Genomic DNA, 21,570 nt, shown 5'->3' on the forward strand with positions numbered 1-21,570 from the left:
CATCCAGAAGCGTCTCGAGAGAGAGAGGGTGAAGTGTTCCGCTCTGAGTTCCCTTCGAAGCAGTGGGGCTTAATTGTTTTCAAGGAAGGAAGAGGAACCTTTGGCAGACCCTTCTGAGAACTTTGCTTCAAAAGTGTCTTTCTCGGGTTGGCCATTGGGCCCTCGGCTGGAAGAAACTCAGGGTTGAAGCAAAATAAACAGGAGTTGATTAAAATTCACGGAATAGCCAGAGGCAGTCTGCGCACAAAATGGCAGGCAGTGGCACCGAGTTATATGATAATAGCTCTCTGTGTCCCTCAAAGGAAGGTTCTGGAGAAGACTGGGCAGGAGAGGCCCGTGATGATTCCAGACTCTGCTCTGCCTTACTGTGCAACAGTGATCCTTTCCATACCCAAGCACGTTATTAGTTGTCTCCTTCCACATTCCACACTTTCATCTACGTGTACATTCGTGGTGTAAAAAAATATATATCCGCTTGTTACCAGACTAACCCCTTTAGTGACCAGACTGCAATAAATCCATGCAGGAATTAAACAGATGAGATTTTCTTTTCTTTTTTTTTTTTTAACGTTTATTTATTTTTGAGACAGAGAGAGACAGAGCATGAACGGGGGAGGGGCAGAGAGAGAGGGAGACACAGATTCGGAAGCAGGCTCCGGGCTCCGAGCCATCAGCCCAGAGCCTGACGCGGGGCTCAAACTCATGGACCGCGAGATCGTGACCTGGCTGAAGTCGGACGCTTAACCGACTGAGCCACCCAGGCGCCCCAACAGATGAGATTTTCTATGTGTAAACTTGAACGTGTAGAAACATTTGACTTAGGTTTTTTTTGTTTGTTTTGTTTTGTTTTTTTAGTGTTTAAGATTTTTTTTTTTTTTTTTAAATCTTTTAAGGTTGCTGGGCCTCCAATATAATGGTAGCATACACAGCAGGAATCCAACGGTAAATGTCTATGGTAACTGCTCTGTCCTGGCATTGTTCCAGTTGTTTGTGATGGTTCGCTGAACAAGCTGGACAAAGACTAACACGCAAACATGAAACGAACACGGTGAGGTGGTGACGATAATTGTTCTGCGGAAAATGCACAGTGCAGCAACCCGGGGCGGGGGCGGGGGCGGGGGGTGAGACTGCTTTCCTGGGAGGAGAGGACAACAGGGAAGGGTGCTCTGAGAAGGAGACATTTAAGCCAAGACCTGCCGAGAGGAGAACAGACCATGTGAAGATCTGGGGGAAAGAACGTCGTAGACAAAAGGGACAGCAGAATGCAAAGGCCCTGTGGCAGGGACAGCGGGCAGTGGGGCAGGTAACAGCAGATGTGTGTAAGATGCCCAGCCAGCACTGTGGCTGCCTCCATGAGGACTCGGAGTATATGGTTGCTGTCTTTAGGAAAACGCACAAGTTAATTTACAGCACAAGGGGGTTAGAGAGATACGACTCCAGGGTCTGACAGAGCTGAGTTGGAATTCTGGCTTAAGCAGGTGATTCTGGGCAAGCTGCCTGACTTCCTGCACCCGTGAGCTGTCCCTCTTATGTAAGAGTGATTTTTAGAATTCTTAAACACGATGCTTTTACTAGAAGCCTTTATTGTTTGTGCCGACATCTTTTATAAAAGATGGAATCCGTTTCTTTTTAATGAAATATTTAGTCATTTCATATTAATTAGGTCGTGTTTGGCTTGAAGCATACGTTGGAGGAATTTGCCGGCTCCTGGGGATCGCTTTATTAAGAGCTGAATATCGCAGGAAATGCAGGCTCACTCGTGAATGGCTTTCAAGCATCGACCAGAGCAAATGATCCATTACTGGCCCATCAGACACACTTCCCAGCTATCTTGCATTTGCTGACCTCTTCCCATAAGGATGTCTCATTCTGTCCTCTGGACGAGCATTTTCCGGCCTTCTTCGTCCGTGGAGTGGTTCCAAACTTGCTTCACCCGAGAGGCCACGTTTCCAGCAGTAAAGGGTGTCCTGGGGCACTTGTTTCCGTGACTTTTTTTGGCATTTCCTGACACTGTGGTCTCCCCTGTCACTCGTGGCGGGGGAGGAGGGGATCAGCAAACACATAAGCAGTGACATTGATTTATTTACAAAACACAGGATCCGCTCTTGGAATTACCTGCAAAGCCTCCTCCGCCTGCTGTCAGAAAGGCTCCCCTCCTCCCCAAACCCAGGTTTTCCACGTGACTTGCTTGTTCTGTCCCTCATTCAGTTGGTCGCAATTGTATCCCCGGGATCCACTTTTGAGTTTTACCTTCAGTAGCACCTTCACCGGAGGATCCAGAATAATGTTTGACCACATACCTGGGCACCGTGGCCCGGCCCTGCTGACACACAAAGTTCCCCATCATAACAATTGTGAAATTGTTCCCGAGGCCTTTCTTGGACCACTTCTGCCCATCCTCCCGGCATTCTCTGCTTTTACCCTCAGAACACATATGAATGACGATCCTCATCACGATATTAGTAAATAATGTAGAAAGCGATTACCATGCAGCCTTCATAACCACTCCGTAAGATAAGTACACTCCTGTCCCCATTTTGCAGACAGGCAAATTGAGGAAGTTGCTGTCATATGCTAACGTGCGCCGTGACACATGCGGTTTCCTTACACCCCCAGAGGGGTTGTGGTGATACCGTTCCTCCTCTCTCCCTCACTATCTTCCATTCTCATGAAGCCAGCCCTTGATGGCTGAGACACAGCCTCTTCCAGAATGCCTTTCCCCAGTCCCATAACCTGGTGAGGACCCCTCTTCTGGGTCTTTTTGCCTCATAACCTCCCCCGCATCACTGCCTTTTCCTAAATAGTCATTATCTACCCATTTAGTGCTTCAGCGGGCCACCCATATCAACCAGGAGCCTGCCGTGTGCTGGGCAGCGTCTGGCCACTGAAGACAGAGCCGTGAACGGAAGAGACAAAAGTCCCCCTTATCCTGGGGTTTATGACACAGGAGTGGGGACTGACCGTGGAGAAACCAATAAACCAAGATGCTCGTTCAGCGACAGGAGCCGGGCAGGTGGTAGAGGAAATGGGGACTGAGGAGGGGTCTGCTCTGTCACAGAGAGAGGTCTGGGATGCCTGCCTGATAAAAATGAGTCGTGAGCAGAGCCTGGGGGAGGTGAGGGCCCAAGACTGGGATCTGCAGGGGAAGGGTGTGGCCCATCCAGGAAGGGCAGGGAGGCCGGGCGGGGAGTAGAGTCACAGACGTGCTTGGAGAGAAGGTGGGGCCGGGCCACGGAGGGCCCAGTGGCTAATGGTGAGTGACTTTGGCTGTTGTTGTTGAATGTTGTCTGCTGGTCCCGTTTAACCTCGAGTTTGTGGAGGGTGCCACATCTTCATAGTTGGCATGGTACCAGGCCCATGGCAAGCATTTAATAACTGTTATTCATCCAGATGAGTATTTTTCTTGAGGCCAACTTTTGGTGACTCCAGTGAGGCCACCATTGGTGAGACGCCACATGAGCCTCCTGTGCTGTGAAAAGTGTCCACATCGTTTGTATATTAGATGGGAATGTTCTCAGCAGCAAGAAACAGAAAATCTGCCTTCCGGTGGTTTAAACAAAGAAGGTGCTGTTTTTGTGTGTGTTTTTTTCTCACATAACAAGAAATCTGAAGGTAGGTGACCCCATGATAACAGGGTTGGCATCTCTGAGATGCCCTTGGCCTCATGGTCACAAAGGGCTGCTACAGCCCCAGACATTACATAGGTGTTCAAGGTAGGAAGGACAAGAAAAGTGGTGAAGGACAAGAAATTGGGACCGTCTGTAGCTCTTTCCTGTTATCCCCAAAGCAAGACATCCTAGAAGCCTCCAGCAGACTAATAATATCTAATTGGCCAGAACTATGGCATCCACTGGCTGTGAGTGTTTATGGATCACACTGCCTCCTTGAAGAAAATTGTTGTCCTATCATAGAGGAAGAAGGGGGAGGATGCGTATTGTGTCGTTCGCCATCATTGTCTGCCAAAGATCGTCTTCTTGTCACGTAGGGTGTCTAAACAATGGAATCCAGCATGATCACTGTCTTTAGTGAATGTATTTCATCCTGATTTTTTTTTCTTGCGTTTCCCCAAATTGGTTGTTTCCCAGAGTGTTGCTTCTGCGAGCATAGCCAGTGTGCTTTAATGCACCGTATAGCAATTTATTCACTCCACGGCGTTTACTAAGCGCAGTTTAGCTGGGGGTGGGTGGGCACATAGAGATTAGCGGAGTCTGGCGGGGGACTGAGGTGGGGGGGGGGCGGCTTCAGGGTGGCTCACGGAAGGGCAGTGCCAACCTTTGTACCCGCACAGCTCAGAGTTCCCAGCTCGGCTCGGATCTCTGATTCTGGAGTCACCTGAACCCCAGAGGCTGGCTTGCCTGAGCTGTAAGGTAGAGGTTAGAGTTGCTGACCACCAAGGTCACTGACGATGCAGCCAGACAGGGACTTTCCTGGAGTCCAGCAAGGGGATTCTCCACCAGCCTGTACCTCAGACTTTCCGGGGGAGCTTTTTAAAAACCACAAAATCCCAGGACCCTCCCAGACCTCTGGGTTTGCTGCAGAACCCACGTCGCCAGCACTCTGGATGGGAAGTCGGGCTGGGGACCCCCAAGCCGGGGCTGTGGAGGTTTCCAGTACGCATCGGCCCCCTCCACCCCCGGATGGAGATGGTCTGCCTGACATGCGCCTTTCTTCCAGCAAGTCCCCTGAAATCCAGTCTAGCCTGCATGTGTTTATTTGTCTCGATAAATTGTGATTCACAGTGATAACATCAGTTCCTAATCAAATTAGAATAATGAGGAATGTTAATTGGGTGCTTGCCTTTTGGCAGCTTGGGTGGCTTTGGCCAGATTGCTCACTCTCTGCCTCATCAGCTGTCATTTCTCCTGGAAAGGGTTCTGCGCCGCCCTGAGAAGGAGCACTGGTGCCCCTGGGGACCTACCTCTTCTGTTTTGAAGTTGGAGGTTCTTGGACCCTGGCAGTCACATGGTGGAGAGAAGGAGCGCCCACCTCTCCTCTGGAGCACGTGCCATGAGCTCATGAGGCTGAAATGCTGCGTCGGATTCAATAGATTCCCGCCCCCCCCCCCCATCACGTGGTTGCCATGGGATTTGGAGCTGGGAGGAACAGAAGCCCCTTGTCTTACGCTGCAAATGCAGTGGCACAAGAATGCCAACCTGCTTGCGGCCACATGGGGCAGGGTGGACACAGTTGTAAATGAAATCCAGCTCCCTTGTGGACTCTAACTCCGGCCTGGAGGTCAGGGCCAGGGAGGCCTTCGGATCAGGAGGTGGTGATGCCTGCAGGGACTGAGGCGATGGAGGGCTTGGCTTGCAGGAGAGGATTCTAAGCAGAGGGAATACAATATGCTCCTGCTGGGAGTAGAGGGCCAAGATGACAAGTTCACATGTCTGAGCCCCTGAGAATTTAGGGTTGGATAGGGAACCGGGCAGCGTGGCCCCTGCCTTCATGATGCCTGGGTTCTGACTATCAGACAGTGAATACGGATTTATAATCCCCTGTATGGGGGCACCTGGGCAGCTCATTGGGTTAAGTGTCTGACTTCAGCTCAGGTCATGATCTCACAGTCTATGAGATCGATCCCCACGTGGGGCTCTGTGCTGACAGTTCGGAGCCTGGAGCCTGCTTCGGATTCTGTGTCTCCCTCTGTCTCCACCCATCTCTCTCTCTCTCTCTCTCTCTCACTCAAAACTAAATAAACATTAAGAAAAGGAGTTTCCAGGGTGCCCGGGTGGTTCAGTTAAGCTTCCGACTTCGGCTCAGGTCATGATCCCACATTTCGTGGGTTTGAGCCCCGCGTCGGGCTCTGTGCTGATAGCTCAGAGCCTGGAGCCTGCTTCGGGTTCTGTGGCTCCCTCTCTCTGCACCTTCCCCCGCACTCCCTCCACTGGCATTCTGTCTCTCTCTCTCTCAAGAATAAATACACATAGGTATCTCTATCCCTATCTCTATCTCCATCCCTATCTCTGTCTCTGTCTCTATCTGTATCTCTATCTCTATCTCTGTCTCTGTCTCTTTCTCTATCTCTCCTGTACGAAGGACCACAGGATTCATAATCCCATGTAGGACTCAGCACAGGGTTCGTAATCCAGGGTGTGGAGCCACATGTGATTCCTAATCCAGTATATGAAGCAGCAGCACAGGATTTATAAACCAGCATGTCAAGTAGCCTGATAAAAATAGGGACCTCAGGAGCCCATTGGGGAGAGTGCTAAATACAGTCTGTAAGGACAGAAGGAAGCTCCCTAAAGAAAGCAATGAATGGGCAGAGCTAGCAGGGGAGACGGTAGGGGAGGAGGCAAGAAGGATAAGAAGGTGGCAGCCGGGGTGGAGGCATTCTTCGAAGAAATTCTAAAGGGTTTGAGACGGTTGGGTGGTGTGTGTATTTGTGTGTGTCACATGTCAGGGGTCACAGAGGCAGGGAGGGCTAGGAATGCCAAGATACAGACCTTGAAAATTTCCCGAAGGCGAAAGAAAGCCCTTGAAGGGCTTCGAGTCCCATTTTTCAGAAGCCTCCACTAGGCAGAAGGACGTCTGCAGAGATCAGAGCAGAGGTGGGACCGACCGGTTAGGAAGCTGTTACAGTGAAATTTTCCTGTCTGAAATGTCACGCGTTAAACTCTGAGTAGCAGGAATCGCTCTGGTCACAGGGACTCATGTAGAGAGGACGCAGCCTCGGGGTTGGGCTGGAATGTGGGGTGCTGGGAAGCACAGACTTGGGGAGCTGAGTGCCCTCGGCCCCTCCTCTTTCTCCAGGGCTCAGGGTTGGATTCCAGGCATCAGTCTGTCCGTCACCCACCAGCCCACGGTTACTGGGCGCCTGCGTGGACCACACGCTCTGCTGGGCTCCTTGGGGAGCTGCCTGGAGACCTGGTGCAGTCAGTCCTGATGCCCACGGGCGGGAGAGTGAGGATCACAGGGGTGCTTGGCTGAGTCGCTCAGCCACAGGTGGATGGCCGTGAGGGACATGTACAGACCGTTTCGTGTCCTCTGGTTGCCATAACAAAGAACCACGGGCTGGGTAGCTTACAACAAAAGTGGATCTCGCTGTTCGAGGGCTCAAGGGCTCATCACGTGCCTCTCTCCTAGGGGGGAGTCAGCAAACCTGTGTGTCCCTTGGCTTGTTCACATGTCACCTCCCCGAGCTCTGCCCGCACGGTCCCATCACTCTCTCCTCTGTGCCTTCTCCCTTCCCTTCTCTTACTGTAAAGACACCAGTCGGATGCAGAGCCCATCCCGATCCAAGGAGATTAATTATCTCTGCAAAGACTCCTTTAGCCACATAAGGTCCCATTCCCAGGCCCTGGAGGTGAGGACACAGTCTCTTGGTGTGGACATCTCTTGTCCAGAATAGCTGCTCAACCGGTAAGTGAGCTGGTTCTTCCCTTCCTCTTCGGTCTTGTGGATTCCATCCCCTGTGTCTCCTCACCTGCCTGAGAGAAAGCCTGGGGGCTGTCCCCATGTGTCCCCACTTCCTTGGCTCTGCCGCGGGAAGGGCTCCGCTCGGCCACCACAGCCGGAGGAGGAAATGTTGCCTCAACCTGCCCGGACCTCCCACCGGCACCCCTGCCCTTCCTTCGGGTGAATCCCCTCTGGTGGTTTTGGTGAAGGCCTGGTGGTCATAATAACAGCTGCCATTTGTGGAGTGTCTCTGTCCCAGGAGCGTTATTTGTTACAATGCCGTAAAGAAGTAAAGAACGCTACTCTCGTTCAGCACCTGTGCCGTGCGCCCTTCAGACACATCCCCTCCCGTGTCCTCACAGCAGGTCCTGGAGGTCCCATTTTACTGATGAGCAGACTGAGGCTCAGGGAGGGTGGGCGACTTACCCATGGTCACACGGCAAAGAGCTGGAATATAAGCCCCAGAGCCCAGACTTTCTGCGTGTCTGTGACTTCCCAGCAGATGTTCATCTCTACCCGGTGCCTGAGCCTTGCCTTACGTCTCTCGTTTCAGCCTCGATGTCCGGGTCGGGGCGATTCCGTTGTTGTGATCAGCCTGGCTTGGCCAAGGAGGAGGTGAGGCCAGAGATAGGTGGGTGGTCCCACTCGTGGTCAGCAAAGAGGGCTACGAGCAGAGCCCAGCTCTCCTGGTCCTGAGTCCAGCCTCCTGAGCGCACATAGACTGCTTCTATGAGGTCTTAGAAAGTAGAGCCAAGTCCTCAGTTTACCTAGGAGGGAGTCAAGGCACAGCCATGCTCGAGAATTCATCAACGTTGAGCCGACAGGGCCTCCTCCCTTGACCCCCCCTTCGTTTGCTTGCGAAACCGAACTTCCAAGCTGTCCCCAGCCTCCTGTGCCGGCCACCCTTCTCTGTCTTGTTCTGGAAAGTCACAGTTGCAAGCTCCGTTCAGAGCCCCGGGTCTCTTTGAAGGCTGGGGCTCTAACTGCCCTTGGAAGAGCCTTCTCCAGTCCCTCCCCTGTCCCTGTCTCGGAGCAGTGGTGAGAGCCATGCTTCCCCTGCCCAGGAGGTGACGGCCCTCTCTTGGCACCTTTGCCCTCTGTAACTGAGGAGGGTCACGGAGGTCTTTATCTGCCTGGCCACGGAACCGGGCCCTTGCACGGACTCGAGCTAACCACAGCCTAAGCTTCCTCAGCCGATGCACACGGCTGGACTTGGGGGCTCCCAGCAGTGCCTGCCGAATGTCTCTTGGGGGACGTCACCGGAGGAGTAAGTGATGAGAACCGCTGTCCGCTGCGTGTCTGCCTGCACGTGTGGGCCTCGGGGACTTGTGTCCAGGGTTCTGGAAGTTCTCTGCTAGGATGCCCGCAAAGCCGGGGGGGCCCTGTGGTGCTTTTGCACGGCACACCCTTGCCTCCTCGTGTTTTAGAGTTTCAAGTTCACCGGAAAGGAGCTTCCGTGGGCCTTCAACCTCACGCCACTGACTTTAGTGCCTGGAGATCATCCTGGTGGAGGGTGCGTGAAATGTGCTATTTGAGACATTAAGATTCGGGACATTCATCGCCGTCTGATATGCCGGGCACTCCTCCTTCCTGGGTCTCATTTAGTTGCGTGTGGTTTCCCTCCTCCGGTGGCCCAGGGTGGGCTTGGCGAACTCAGTTCGTACGGAGGCCGAGACCGGGGCTCAGAGAGGCAGAACCGAAGCCTGAGTTGGAGTCCAGGCTTTCCCCACTGTCTTGTGTCTGCTCAGACAGATTCGCGGCATGGCAGAGCTGAAAGGAGTCTGCTTTCCAGCAACGTGGCGTGCCGGAGAAACCCCCGGGCTCCTGAGCCGGGCGCCCAGGCCTTCTGTCTCGAGTGCCCTGTCCTCGGGGAGGAGGCATGCTGGTGAGGAGTGCCGGCTGGGGAGGTGGAGTCTGGGTTTGAGTTGCAGCCGCGAGGAGGTCAACAAGCCTTCCTTTATCTGACAAATGAGGATCATCATGGGAGCTACCTGCACTGGGTTGAATAGTATCCCCCCAAATTCGGGTCCTCCTGTATACCCCTCCGTTACCCTATAAGCCTCTTCCTTTTCCATCGTTCCATCTGTTGGTGCTCGCCCTCTGGCACTAACTCCTCCAGGGAGCCCTCCCTGATGGCCTGTTCTCCCACTAGCCCCCCGCTCCCCCCGGTAAGGGGTCACTCCAGAGTCAGACTGTCTGGCTTTGGCTGTCCGTCCTGACACTTAGGGGCTCGCTGGACGCTGGGTGTCCTCATCAGTGCCCTCGGGGCACTCCATCCCGCTCGAGGGAAGTTGGAGGCTTTACTGGAGAGGCCCTCGAGCAGATTACCAGGGAGAGCGTTTGCCCAGCGTCCGGCCTGCAGTCCAGCGCTCGGCATGCGGGAGCTGCCATCACTGTGTCACGCTCCACCGTCGCTCCCCCAGTGCCCACGCACCTTAGATTGGGGGTCGCCAGGAGCAGCCTCTGAGGCTCTTGAGTCCGGGGCACCGGAGAGGTGACAGCAGCACGGGGCAGGTGGGTTGGGAGGTGAGTCAGGGGAGGAAAGGCAGCAAACTGCCCGTAAAGGACGTTCCATCGAGCCAGGTGCCCCGTGGGCCAGCTCTCCCTCCGACTCCGGGAGCCTCAGCCTTCCCCCACGGGACGGTCAAGGGGCCTGGGGCAGGGATGCTGCTCCTGCAGGACTTGACTGTCCGGTGCCACCAGTCTGCTGCCTGGGCAGCAAAGCGGGCACTGCTGGAGGAGAGCATCCTTGAGCCCAGAAAAGCAGGGCTGGCCGGCGGAGGCGCGCACGGAGGCGGGGAGGGCCCGGGGGTGCGGGTGGGCAGTGACACCGCGGTTCTGGGGGCTGCAGGCATTGGTGCGTTTGTCTGTTGTCCTCCCGGTCTGTGCGCTCCTTGAGGGCGCTCCTTGAGGCTGTATCTGCAGCTCCTTTGCCAACACACAACCCTCGCTCGGTCTAAGTACCTGCTCAACAGGTGCTTCTGGTCCGGGTCTCGTCTTACAGGTGCGGAGAGGAGAGGTCGTGGCCTGGCCAGCCCTGCTCCGCCAGCAAGTTTCCGGAACAGAGACTCAAGCCCAGAGGGAGGAGTGTGGGGAGGGGCTGACTTTTTTTTTTTTTTTTTTTCCTTCCATTTTGGTAAACGTTGGTCTGAATGTTCTCCCCGTTGGCCGTTGCTCAGGTATGCATCGTGCAGAAGCGGGACACAAAGAAAATGTACGCGATGAAGTACATGAACAAGCAGAAATGCATCGAGAGGGATGAAGTGCGGAACGTCTTCCGGGAACTGCAGATCATGCGGGGCCTGGACCACCCTTTCCTGGTCAACCTGTGGTGAGTGATCGCACGCGGGGCTCCTGTGCCAGCCTCACTGTGGAGCCACGTGCTCGGGGGAAGCTTCTGCCTGGTGGAGGCATAGCGAGGACGCTTTCTGCGCTCGGATATTCTCCGGGGTATTTTGCGGAGCGCGTGCTCCGATGGCTGTCTTGTGGGGTGCATGCTCTCGTGAAATCTGGAAGAATCTGCTTGCCGTTCTTAATATGTATTTTTAAGTTTATTTATTTTGAGAGACAGAGAGAGCGTCAGCAGGGGAGGGGCAGAGAGACAAAGAGAGGAGAGAGAGATTCCAAGCAGGCTCTGTGCTCTCAGCTCGGAGCCCGAGGTGGGGCTTGAACTCACGAAGCGTGAGACCATGACCCGAGCCGAGACCAGGGGTCAGTCGGACGCTTAACTGACTGAGCCATCCAGGCACCCTAGCACCTGCTCACTCTAATTTTAATTCTGTTCTCTTATGTGATGAATCAGAGTTGAAAATAGATTTCGAAGGGAAGGTTTTTGTATTTCCAAGAAAACACGTAGAATGTTGTAAGAGAAGCCCAAATAGAGGGGAATTGAACTCTAAAAAAATAGCTCCCATAGTGTTGATGGCAAAAAAGCCTCAGGAGGGTTGCCCAGTGTGGATGTGCTGAACTCCAGGTTCCGAATATGGCGCCCAAGGCCTGCCATTATCCATGTTCTAGAACTTTCTCTCCATCCCCTCCCTGGCTACTGTCTCTGCTTTAAATTGGCATCCTAGAAATGCTGCCTGCTCGTGGTTTCCTGCCCCTGTGTCTTTGCAGTGGTATCTCCTCTGCCTGAAATTTCCACGTGCATCTCACCCCCGTCTGCCTCTAACCAAATCCTGCACATTACTTTCATCCTGCTTAGAGGTCACTCGGGGCGGGAGCCTTCCCTAACCCACGGGCCAGCTCAGTGCCCCTCACCGTCTCCACCTGCTCTGTGCTCGACCCCCCGGCACAGCCTTTCCCGCAGTGAGCCCGGATCCAAATCGCTGGCTTCCTTGTCTGCTTTCCAAGGAATAGCTTGCTCCCTGAAGGAGGGGGTGCCATCTCTTGGTTCTTCGTCTCTGAGAGTCTCACACGGTTGCAGACGTGTTGGAGGCATTTGCTCAAGGTTCCCTGAGCGGGATTTTGTTGAAGGGACAGAACAGGCTGTTCTAGGAAACACCTTCTGCACCTCCATTGGACATCCTAAGTGACCCCCGATGGGGAAGTCGAGTCTAGCTCGTCTTCCTCCTCCGGTATCACCCATTATGTCCATTGTGTCTCACGCGCAGAGCCCTCCGAACAAGGGTGATGGAACAAGGGGACATCAGCTGTCCTGCTTGAGAAAACCATGCAGGCCAATGCCGCACATATGGGGACAAGCCTACCTGTGTGGTACACTCTAGAGCCTGAGTAACAAGTCCAAGTCTCCAGGGAGGGATCCAGACACTTCAGTCATTTGGAAACAACCAGTGAACCCCCTCGTGTTGCAGTCACTCTAGAAGGAAATTTTTCAAAAGGAAATTTCTAATTTTGTTTAATGTTTATTTTTATTTTTGAGAAAGACAGAGCACGAGCGGGGAAGGGGCAGGGAGAGAGGGAGACACAGACCCTGAAGCAGGCTCCGGGCTCTGAGCTGTCCGCACAGAGCCCGACGTGGGGCTCGAACTCACAAACTGTGAGATCATGACCTGAGCCGAAGCCGGACGCTTAACCGACTGAGCCACCCAGGCGCCCCTAAAGAGTAAATTTCTAATCAGAAAAGCAACATACATTTATTGCAAAACACACAAAATAAAATCCATATGAAGGCAACAGCGATTCAGAATCCCACCTCCCCTAGATTACATTTTGGTGTGTGTAATTCTCTTTGTATTTCTTTTCTCGTATCGATATGACCATATATGTTATTGGCATAAGAATGAATGCATGACAGGGTGCCTGGGTAGCTTAGTCAGTTGAGCGTCCGACTTCGGCTCAGGTCATGATCTTGCAGTTGGTGAGTTTGAGCCCCACATCGGGCTCTGTGCTGACAGCTCAGAGCCTGGAGCCTGCTTCGGATTCTGTGTCCCCCCCTCTCTCTACCCCTCCCCTGCTCACGCTCAGTGTCTGTCCGTCTCTCAAACATGAATAAACATTAAAAAAAAAAAAAGACTGAATGCATGACAATTTTGTGTTCTGCTTTATCAAGTTAATAGTCCGGTAGGGGCGTGATCTGCTTATTATTGTGAATTCTTTGTAAGTGATTTTTAGTAGTTACATAACGTTGCATAACATTCCACCATAGACATGTTCCGTGAGACGTCTAGCCTGTGTCCTGGCACAGGGGCGATTTAGGGCTGTTTCCAGTGGGAATGATGCTTAGATGGGTAGGTCTGAGCTGAAGCCTTTCCAGGGGACTCCTCACAGGGGACCGCAGGGGTCGGATGGACACCTGGACGTGCGATACCCGTTAGGTTCAGCCCCTCGGAGGGCACCACCTTTCCATGCTGTGTTTATGTGCTCCGAGTCCCGGGTAAATGTCACACCCCCACGATTACGTGAATGCACAGGGTAAGAGAGGGAGCTCTGTGCAGTTGCTGGGCGTTGGCGGTGTTGCATTTCCATTGGGAGCAAGAGGCAGTGAATGGCTGCTGGACTTCGGAGTCACGTCTTGAGCTATGTCCCATTAATGGCGATAATAAATGCCCTGGCTTACTGCTAGGACTGTCTGGAGAATCCACTGAGCCAGCGCAGCGAAGGCGTGCTTTCCGTGCATGGAAATACCGCTGACAGTAAGAGAGTACGTGCGCGCGTATGGGAATACGTGATAGTAGAAGGATGATGGGTGGGCAGTGCCCCTTCAAGCTCCGAGTGAAAAGGAGTGCCATGCCCACCAGTCCGTTGGGCAGGACGGAGTTCCGAATGGCTCAAGATTTATGCAGAAACTTAACCTTGCCCCTGCGCGCGACAGAATCACTTGGGTTGTAGAGCTGGGAAGTCTAGAATTCCCACTGCCTGTGGCCTCTACGTCTTGCTTTCCCCCGGCTCGTGCTGCCCACGGGTTGCCCCGACTTCTGTCAGTGGAACCGCCCAGCAGAGGGCCGAGGTCATGGTGGGATTGACCTGGCTCAGGTCCTGTGCCCATTCCTGAAGCAGTGGGGTGGGGGGAGGGGGTGGGTACGTCTGGGAAGGGAGGACGAGGGAGGAGCTACGGAGACCTGCGGAGGGAGACTGGCGCCTGGCTCCGGGGAGTGGTAGAGACCGTGCCTGCTGCGTACAGGGCCTGCCACCTGTGCTTCCTGTCAGCAGGCTGCCGTCGTCCTAACGTCCTGCAAGGTGAGGGCTGTGGGCTCCCTTTGTCAGAGAGGGAGAGCAGGGCTCAAAGCAGCTCACTACCTCCCGGAATCCATCGAATTGCAGTTCAAACTCAAGACCGTCCCGCCGTGTCCTGAGGTTTTCAGCTCCTGCCGGGGAATGACCACGAGCATGTCTTGAGGATTTCCTTAACTTTCGCAGTCCTCCGAACGGCCTCTTTGGTTTCCGACTATCATCCTAACACTGTCGTCCCCATCATACAGGTGGGGTCACTGACTCATACCGCCAGTAAGTGGAGGAGACAGGACGGAGCCCCGGGGTGTCTGGTGTCAGCCCAGACCCCACAGCGGCTGTGAGAAGGCCCCGGCCCCCTGCCCGACACCCTCGGGCCGGGGCCTCTGTTTGGCTGGCTCTCTGGCCCCCGCTGGAAGGGAGCGCCGTGTGGAGTTGCTCGTCGGGGTCCTGAGGATGCCGCCGCTTTGTATCGATTACAGGTCAGCTTTTCATCTCGTTTACGAGGAGGGTGCATTTATTGCAGCCTCGGAAATCCTCACTGTGCCCCCTTCTCACTTGCTGGCGTGTTCCCGACCTGGTGAGGTGAGGGCTGGGCACGGATTCTTTGCATGGCAGTTTTGCCTCCGAGGAATGAAGAAGGCCATGTGCTCCCGAGCCTGGGATGATCCAGGGTGCTGTCCGGGGTCCTGAAGCGATGCTGTTCTGCTCTCTGGGGCAGGGCAAAGGGGAAAGGGGACACTGGGGAGGAGGGTGCGGGAGGTGTGTGAGTGGGAGGCCTCAAGACGTGGGGAGGAGAGAGACGGGGGGCCGCGTTTCGGCACCCGGGCTCCGGGTCTGACCTCCTGGGTTCTTGGAGCGGCCCTGCCTCTTGCAGGCTTCGAGGCTGCAATGGACTGAACCGTGTCCCCCTGTCCCCCAGCCCGTGCACTGATGCCCTGTCCCCCAGTGTGACCGTATGTGGAGACAGCCTTCAGGTGGTTATTAGGTGACATGAGGTCATTAGGGTGGGTCCCTGGACAGAATGGACCGTGGCCTTAGAAGATGAAACGTGTCTCTCTGCCATGAGGACACAGCAAGACGGCGGCTGTTTGCAAACAGGGAGGAGGGCGTCACCGGAACCCAGCCACGTCGGCACCTTGATCTCAGACTTGTCTCCAGAGCTGCGAGAAAATGACCTTCTGCGGCCGAAGACTTCCAGGTCCCGGAATCGTGTTGTGGTGTCCCTGGCAGGGGAATACGGACCCCTTGAGAGCAAACTGACTCTCTTCTTTGTGTCTCAGTTCCCTTACTTGTAAAATGGGGAAGGAAGGATAACTATGTCTTACGGCGGTTGTAAGGGCCAGTGGGGGTCCTGCCGAGCAGGTGCCCACAGGCTCTTGGGCGAGAGGCGGCCACTGGGTCTCGGGTCCCGGTTGGCGTTGCTGTTCTTAGCACCTGCTCCCTCGGGTTGGCCTCCGCCGCTTGGACTGCTCACCTGTGCCCTCATTCTATTTTCAAAACCCGTTCCCTCTCACCCGATCGCCCGTATTTACTAGAGTGGCTGTTAAAATGGGGCGTTTACGATGTCTCCGGTGACTCCCCTGCCCATTTTACTGCTGACGTCACTGTGGGAATGTCCTGGCAGGACAGGATGAGGACAGGCAACCTACAATTATTTTACTTTACTTCATTTTTTTAAATTTTGTTTTGAGAGAGAGAGAGAGAGAGCACACACGAACTTGGGGGAGGGGCAGTGTGGAGCCCGATGCGGGGCGCACTCCCACGACCCTGAGATCGGACTCAAAATCAGGTCAGACGCTTAACCGACCGAGCCACCCAGGCGCCCCGTTTTAAACAGTCCTCGTAGCAAGTGTGGATTTCTAGAACCTTCCCTGAGTAGCCACGGACTGAGTCAAGACACAGGTCTCTGTGCACCACTCGGAGCCAAGAAAGGACCACTTGAAGTAGAAGCTGATACATCTTTGAGTGTTGAGACTTCGACCGAAGTGAAACTGTGCAAGGTGTTTACATGTGGAACTGCCCTGGCTGAAGCAGTGGGGCGGGAAGGACTTTGCAGGGGGCGGGGAGGACAGAGACTGGAAGCACCACCCCCCCCCCGCCCCCACCGGGAACTTCTGGTGAAGGATAAAAGCGTTTATAGTCATCAGTCGCCGAACAGCCTCATTTCCATAAAAATAATCATCCTTGGCCTTGACTATTGCTACAGCCTCCCAACTGGCGTTTCGGCATTTCTCCGTTCAGCCACGGTTATCCATCACCACTGTGCCCTCCTGGCGTGTCTTAGTCCTTCCAGGCTGTCGTCACAGATTATGACAGACGAGGCGGCTTACACAACAGAACATACTTCTCGCGGTTCTGGAGGCTGGAGGTCGCGGTCAGGGTGCCGGCCCGGGAAGGTTCTGGAGAGAGCCTTTCTCCTGGTGCGCTGCTGTCCGTCAGTGTTCTTGCTGGGTCCTCACATGGGGCGAGGGGGAGAGAACACGCTCTCTCTTGTTTCTTCTTAAAGGGCACTGATTCCATCATGAGGGCTCCACCCTGATGACCTACTTGACCCAAAGGCCCCATCTCCAAATCCCATCCCGCTGGGGACTGGGTGGGGAGGACACAGTCGTTAAGTCTATAACACAGGGCAAATCTTATCCACCTGCAAATCTGAGGTCGCCATATCTCTGCGCAGAAGCCGGCAATGGCATCCCAAACCTCACAGGCTAAATGTCTCCCCGTGACCTCGTGACCTGGCTTCTGACACTGCACCAGCCCCCCCGCCGCTGGCGCCAACCTCTGCTATATCTTGGTCCATTTCTGTTCCAGCCAAACCTACCGACTAGTGACACCTGTCATTCGTCTTGCTGTTTCCATGTCTCCGGGCCTTTGCACATGCTTTTTTTTTTTCCTGTCTGGACCATCTCCCTTTGTTCACTGTGAGAACTGCTTATCTTCCCCCAAGTATCCGCTCATTAAATGGGTATTAACTGGACCCTTATTGTGTACGAGGTACTATCTTTCTGAGGGTCCAGGGATGAAGAAAATCTTGCCCTCTTGGATCCTGTAGGCCAGGCATCAAGCCTCCTCGGCACTGCTGGCCACGCCCACAGCTGGTATCCTCCCGGACGTTGTTACAGCACAGGACAGCCCTGTCCCATTTGTGTGCTTGTGTGTCTGTTTCTACCACCAGCAGCCAGCTGCCTGGGGAATGGGCCACACCTCTCCCCGGCACCTGAGGCTCGCTAAGTTCATTCATTCGGTGTCAAGGGCCAACATGCAATACGGCCAACGCTGTGCCCGCCTTGGTGACGGAACAGTGAGCGAGAGTCACTCTGCCTTCACAGAACTTGCAGACGAGGGAGGACAGACATCAAGCCCATGGCTGATGTGCTCCCCTGCCCTCTTCCTTACGTCTTGAGTAGCCACTGTCAGCCTTTGGGGTCCTGGGATAACTTTAAAAAATACAGATTACTCATGTCCCCTGTGTGCTGGAGTCAGGTGATATCCTGGCCCACCCGGGACACGCAGATGGAAAATGTTCACAGTAGCTTCTTCAGTCTCCATCACCATGGAAACTCCCTTAATAAAAGGGGGCAAGAGGTGATGCTGTCTCGTCCTGGATCCTTTTCGCAAACTTTACTGTTCTTGGATTTGTTAACATCGCTTGTAACTTCGGCTTGTGCTTTCAAGGGGACAGATTTCCCAGATTTTATGTTTAAGGGCCACAGGTTTGCTCTTCTTAAGGGGACAGAGTTGGGGTTGTGCCTGTGGATTGCAGGATGGCCCAGGCTGCTTTCGGACATCCAGAGAGTGGGCACTGGCCTGTGGAGAGGGCGGAGTGAGGAGACGGAGGTCTTGCTGTGCAGACACAGGGTGCAGGCAGGGAGGAACCGGGCCCGGGACACTGACCCTGGCGTCTCAGACAATCCCTGTGGGTGAATGGGGGATCCTGCAATCCACCCAGAAGGTCAGGGGGTTGCCCAAGGTCATGGGAAGAGCGAAGCCATGCCTCAGACCTGCTGATGGTCTTTGGGGTTCTCTGCTCTCCCCACCTTCTGACCCAACAGACACCTTCATGTGCCCATGTCTCTGACTGCCCCTCACGTGTTTTTTTGTAATTAGGAGTGTCCTTGGCACGTGCGGGAGTTATGAAATTCAGCCCACACTTCTTGAGTGCCTGATAATGTCAGTAATACCACCTTTATCGATCACGTATGGTGCATGGCTCCTTCCCTATTATACCTTTTTTTCCTAATGTTTATTCATTCTTGGGAGAGAGAGAGAAGACCGAGCACCAGTGGGGGAGGGCAGAGAGAGAGGGAGACACAGAATCCGCAGCAGGCTCCAGGCTCCGAGCTGTCAGCAGAGAGCCCGACGCGGGGCTTGAACTCACGAACCGTGAGATCATGACCTGAGCGAAAGTTGGGAGCTTAACGGACTGAGCCACCCAGGCGCCCCCTATTATATCTTGATTAATCCTCAGCACCCTCTTGCAGGGTGGATGTTACCCTGCCCCGTTTAAAGTTCAAGAAACCGAGGGCTAGGGGCCTAAATAATTTATGCAAAGCTACAGAGCCAACAGGAGGCCGCGTTGGGACTGGAAGCAAGAATATACCAGTAAGTGCTTGACAACCCGCTTTCCACGGGGAAACAGAGCAAGCCGTGCGTTGCAGAGTTCGCTGATCTCCGTGATGTCACAGCGTGCTGTGGACTGAATGTTTGTGTCTTTCCCAAATTCGTATGTTGAAGCCTGACCCCCAGTGGGATGGTAGCAGGAGAGAAGGCCTTGGGGCGGTGATTAAGTCATGAGGGTAGAGCCCTCACAAATGAGACGACTGCCTTTATTAAAAGGGGCCCCACAAGAGCCCCCTTCCCCGTCTGTGTGAGGACGCCGTGAAAAGACAGGTACCTATGAGCCGGAAAGCTGACGCTCAGCAGACACCAGATCTGTCTGCGGCTTGAACTTCTGGCCTCCAGGACTGTGAGAAGGAAATTTCTATGGTTTATAAGCCACTCGTCTGTGATATTCTGTCATAGCCACCCGAACGGACTAAGACATGGCTGAGTTCAAGCTGACAGCATGAAGTCAACCAGCTTGCACAACTGCTGAAAACGTAGCAGTTCTCGTGAGCCGGGATAAGCCAGCTCCAGCGCGATCCCGAGAGTCCCAGATCTCACAGCAAAGCCGGTGCCCTCTCCAGACCCAACTTCTGGGATCTGGGACGGGGGGGGTAAGCCTCACACACAGGAATGAGTCAGTGGCGAGCCCCACCCTCAGGGAAAGGGATGTCATAAGAGAATTAGGAAGGGAAACGTGGCGGGGTGTATTACTGGACAAAAAAAATGGAAAGTGGCAAAAGTCCTTCCCCTCCTAGGATGGTGTTCTTGGAGAGCCTCAGTTTCCCCATCTGGGAAACGGGGCGGTAGCTCCCTCCCTTCCCTGCTTTGTGAAGGCCAAGGCAGATGAGGTCCGGCGGGTGAAAGCCCGGCAATGGTGTGTGCAGTTCACATCCCAGAGAGACACAAACACCGCCTTGCGATGTCATGCACGTTCGTGGCGGGGCGGGGGGGGGGGGGGCGGTACTCACCTGCTGCAGGGAGCGTCACTAAGTCGGAGGCTGTGGCTCTCTAGCTCCTCACGTTTGGGCAGGTCATGTGGCCTCCTCCCTGTTGTCCTTCCACCAGCCGGGGGCCGCCCACCCCGCCACCCCAGGTTTTTGCTCTCCTGGCACAATCTCTGGACACCTGCAGGCACACTTCCTTCCGATCTTGATCGCCGTGACCTCCTCTCTGAGTCTTTCTCAGCCCGCCCTGGCTGTCCCTGATCCACTAGCCCTCTTCCTTGCTTTACCCGCTATGGCACGTGTTTTGCCTTACAACACAAAATGCATGTGAAGTCTCTATCTTGCTTGCTTTCCGTGTCTGCGTCACATGCACACGGGAAGGAAGGCTGGCTCCACGGGGCGGGGGGACGGCGGGGGGGACATCCGTCTGCATGTTCCCTGCTCTGTCTCCAGCACTCGGAAGCCTGTCTTGGCGTCCAGTAGGGGCTTAGTAAGTACTTGTTGAACGGGTGAACTGCATGAGTCAATGTCCCCTTCTCCCCCCGAAATCCTACACCGAGAGCCATAGGTGGCCAGCTCCTTTGGTTTTTCACTGACCCACCCTGACCTGGAAACCAAAATCAACGGTGAACGCTTCAGCCCCCCAAGCCCGGCAGGAATTATTTTGCCGATCTGTGCACCGGCCGAACACATGATGTTTCCACCCCCCTCCTTGTGATCCGGAGTAAGTTTGTGGAGCTAGGGAAGGAAGGTGACCTTTTTCTATTCTGGTGGGTAATGGTGGTGGTGATTCGGAGAGCTGACATCTATTAAGCGCTTGCTGGATACCTGGCATTGTGCCAAGTGCTTCACGTGGGTTATTCGTTCTTCCCCAGGACCCTGTCTGGTGGGCGTGCCGGTGATAACGTGCAGAGCAAAATAGACACGACCTCGCCTGTGTGGAACGTTCCCTTCCCCAGTCTACAGGGGGACACGAGCAAAAATCAAATAATGATAAAAGTATGCGCAATTCAAGATTCTGGCAAGCGCTGAGAAGGAGGCTCAGGCCACTGGGACTGAGAAGTGAGGGGACATTTGGCATCCCTTGGTGGCATCGGGGATGCTCCCCAAGGAGGTGGCAGCTTTGGGGTTTCATGGCCCTAAAGACTCACAGCAGCTCTCCCTGGCAGGTATTGTTACAGATGGGGAAACTGAGGCTCAGAGAAGCTGAGCGGCTCCCTGTGCAGGCCCCACAGTTCCCAGGGGGTGGAGCCGGGATTCACGCCCAGCCTGTCTGACTCCAGAGGCGACACTGTCTAGAACATGGCACTGCTTTCCTTTTTCTGGCTGGTGCCATAAACGTTGCTTGAAGCCATGAAGGAATTTTGAAGGGAAAACAGACCTGCCATTGGGATCGTATCCACTAACTGGAAAACTGATGTTCTCCTCCTCCGGGCTGCAGTCTTCTCGGCTGTGGACTGAAAGCCAAGGGCTCCATCCACTGGTTTTCCCTTGGTTTCCACAGGGGGTCCAGGAAGTCCCTTAGGGGTCCTGGAGCTGATGGGGTTGAGTGTGTAGGGACCAGGCTTCATCCTGCCACTTTCTACATTCCTAGCCTTTATTGTTAAAGTTTATTTATTTATTTGGAGGGAGAGAGAGAGAGTGCAATTATGAGCACGAGCAGAGGAGGGACAGAGAGAGAGGGAGAGAGAGAGGGAGAGAGAGAGAGAGAGAGAGAGAGAGAGAATCCTAAGCAGGCTCTGCACTCACCCCGTGGAGCCTGACGCAGGGCTCAAACTCCCGAACCATTTGAGATCATGAGCTGAGCTGAAACCAAGGGTCCCACGCTTAACCACTGAGCCACTCAGGTGCCCCTGCTTTCCCTATACTTACGTGTTACTGTTTTACCTTTGGTTTCAGTCAAGGAAGGATTTTTGCTGCTTAATCGTTTGACAGCCAGGAGTCTAGATTGTGTCTCCTGCTCTGTGAGTCAGCTTTGACAACCCACAGG

At 54.3% G+C, this 21,570-nt stretch overlaps 1 protein-coding gene across 10 annotated transcripts in view; it reads left to right on the forward strand.

Moving 5' to 3' along the window:
* Positions 1-21,570, forward strand: part of STK32B (serine/threonine kinase 32B) — a 394,515-nt gene that overhangs the window by 115,580 nt on the left and 257,365 nt on the right. For all 10 annotated transcript variants that reach the window (XM_045474577.1, XM_045474578.1, XM_045474576.1 and 7 more), the window contains one exon: positions 10,578-10,729. In XM_045474577.1, the coding sequence (XP_045330533.1) occupies positions 10,578-10,729 (152 nt within the window). The remainder of the gene's footprint in view (positions 1-10,577; positions 10,730-21,570) is intronic.

The sequence above is a fragment of the Leopardus geoffroyi genome, chromosome B1 (assembly GCF_018350155.1).
Source record: "Leopardus geoffroyi isolate Oge1 chromosome B1, O.geoffroyi_Oge1_pat1.0, whole genome shotgun sequence".
Taxonomy (NCBI): Eukaryota; Metazoa; Chordata; class Mammalia; order Carnivora; family Felidae; genus Leopardus; species Leopardus geoffroyi.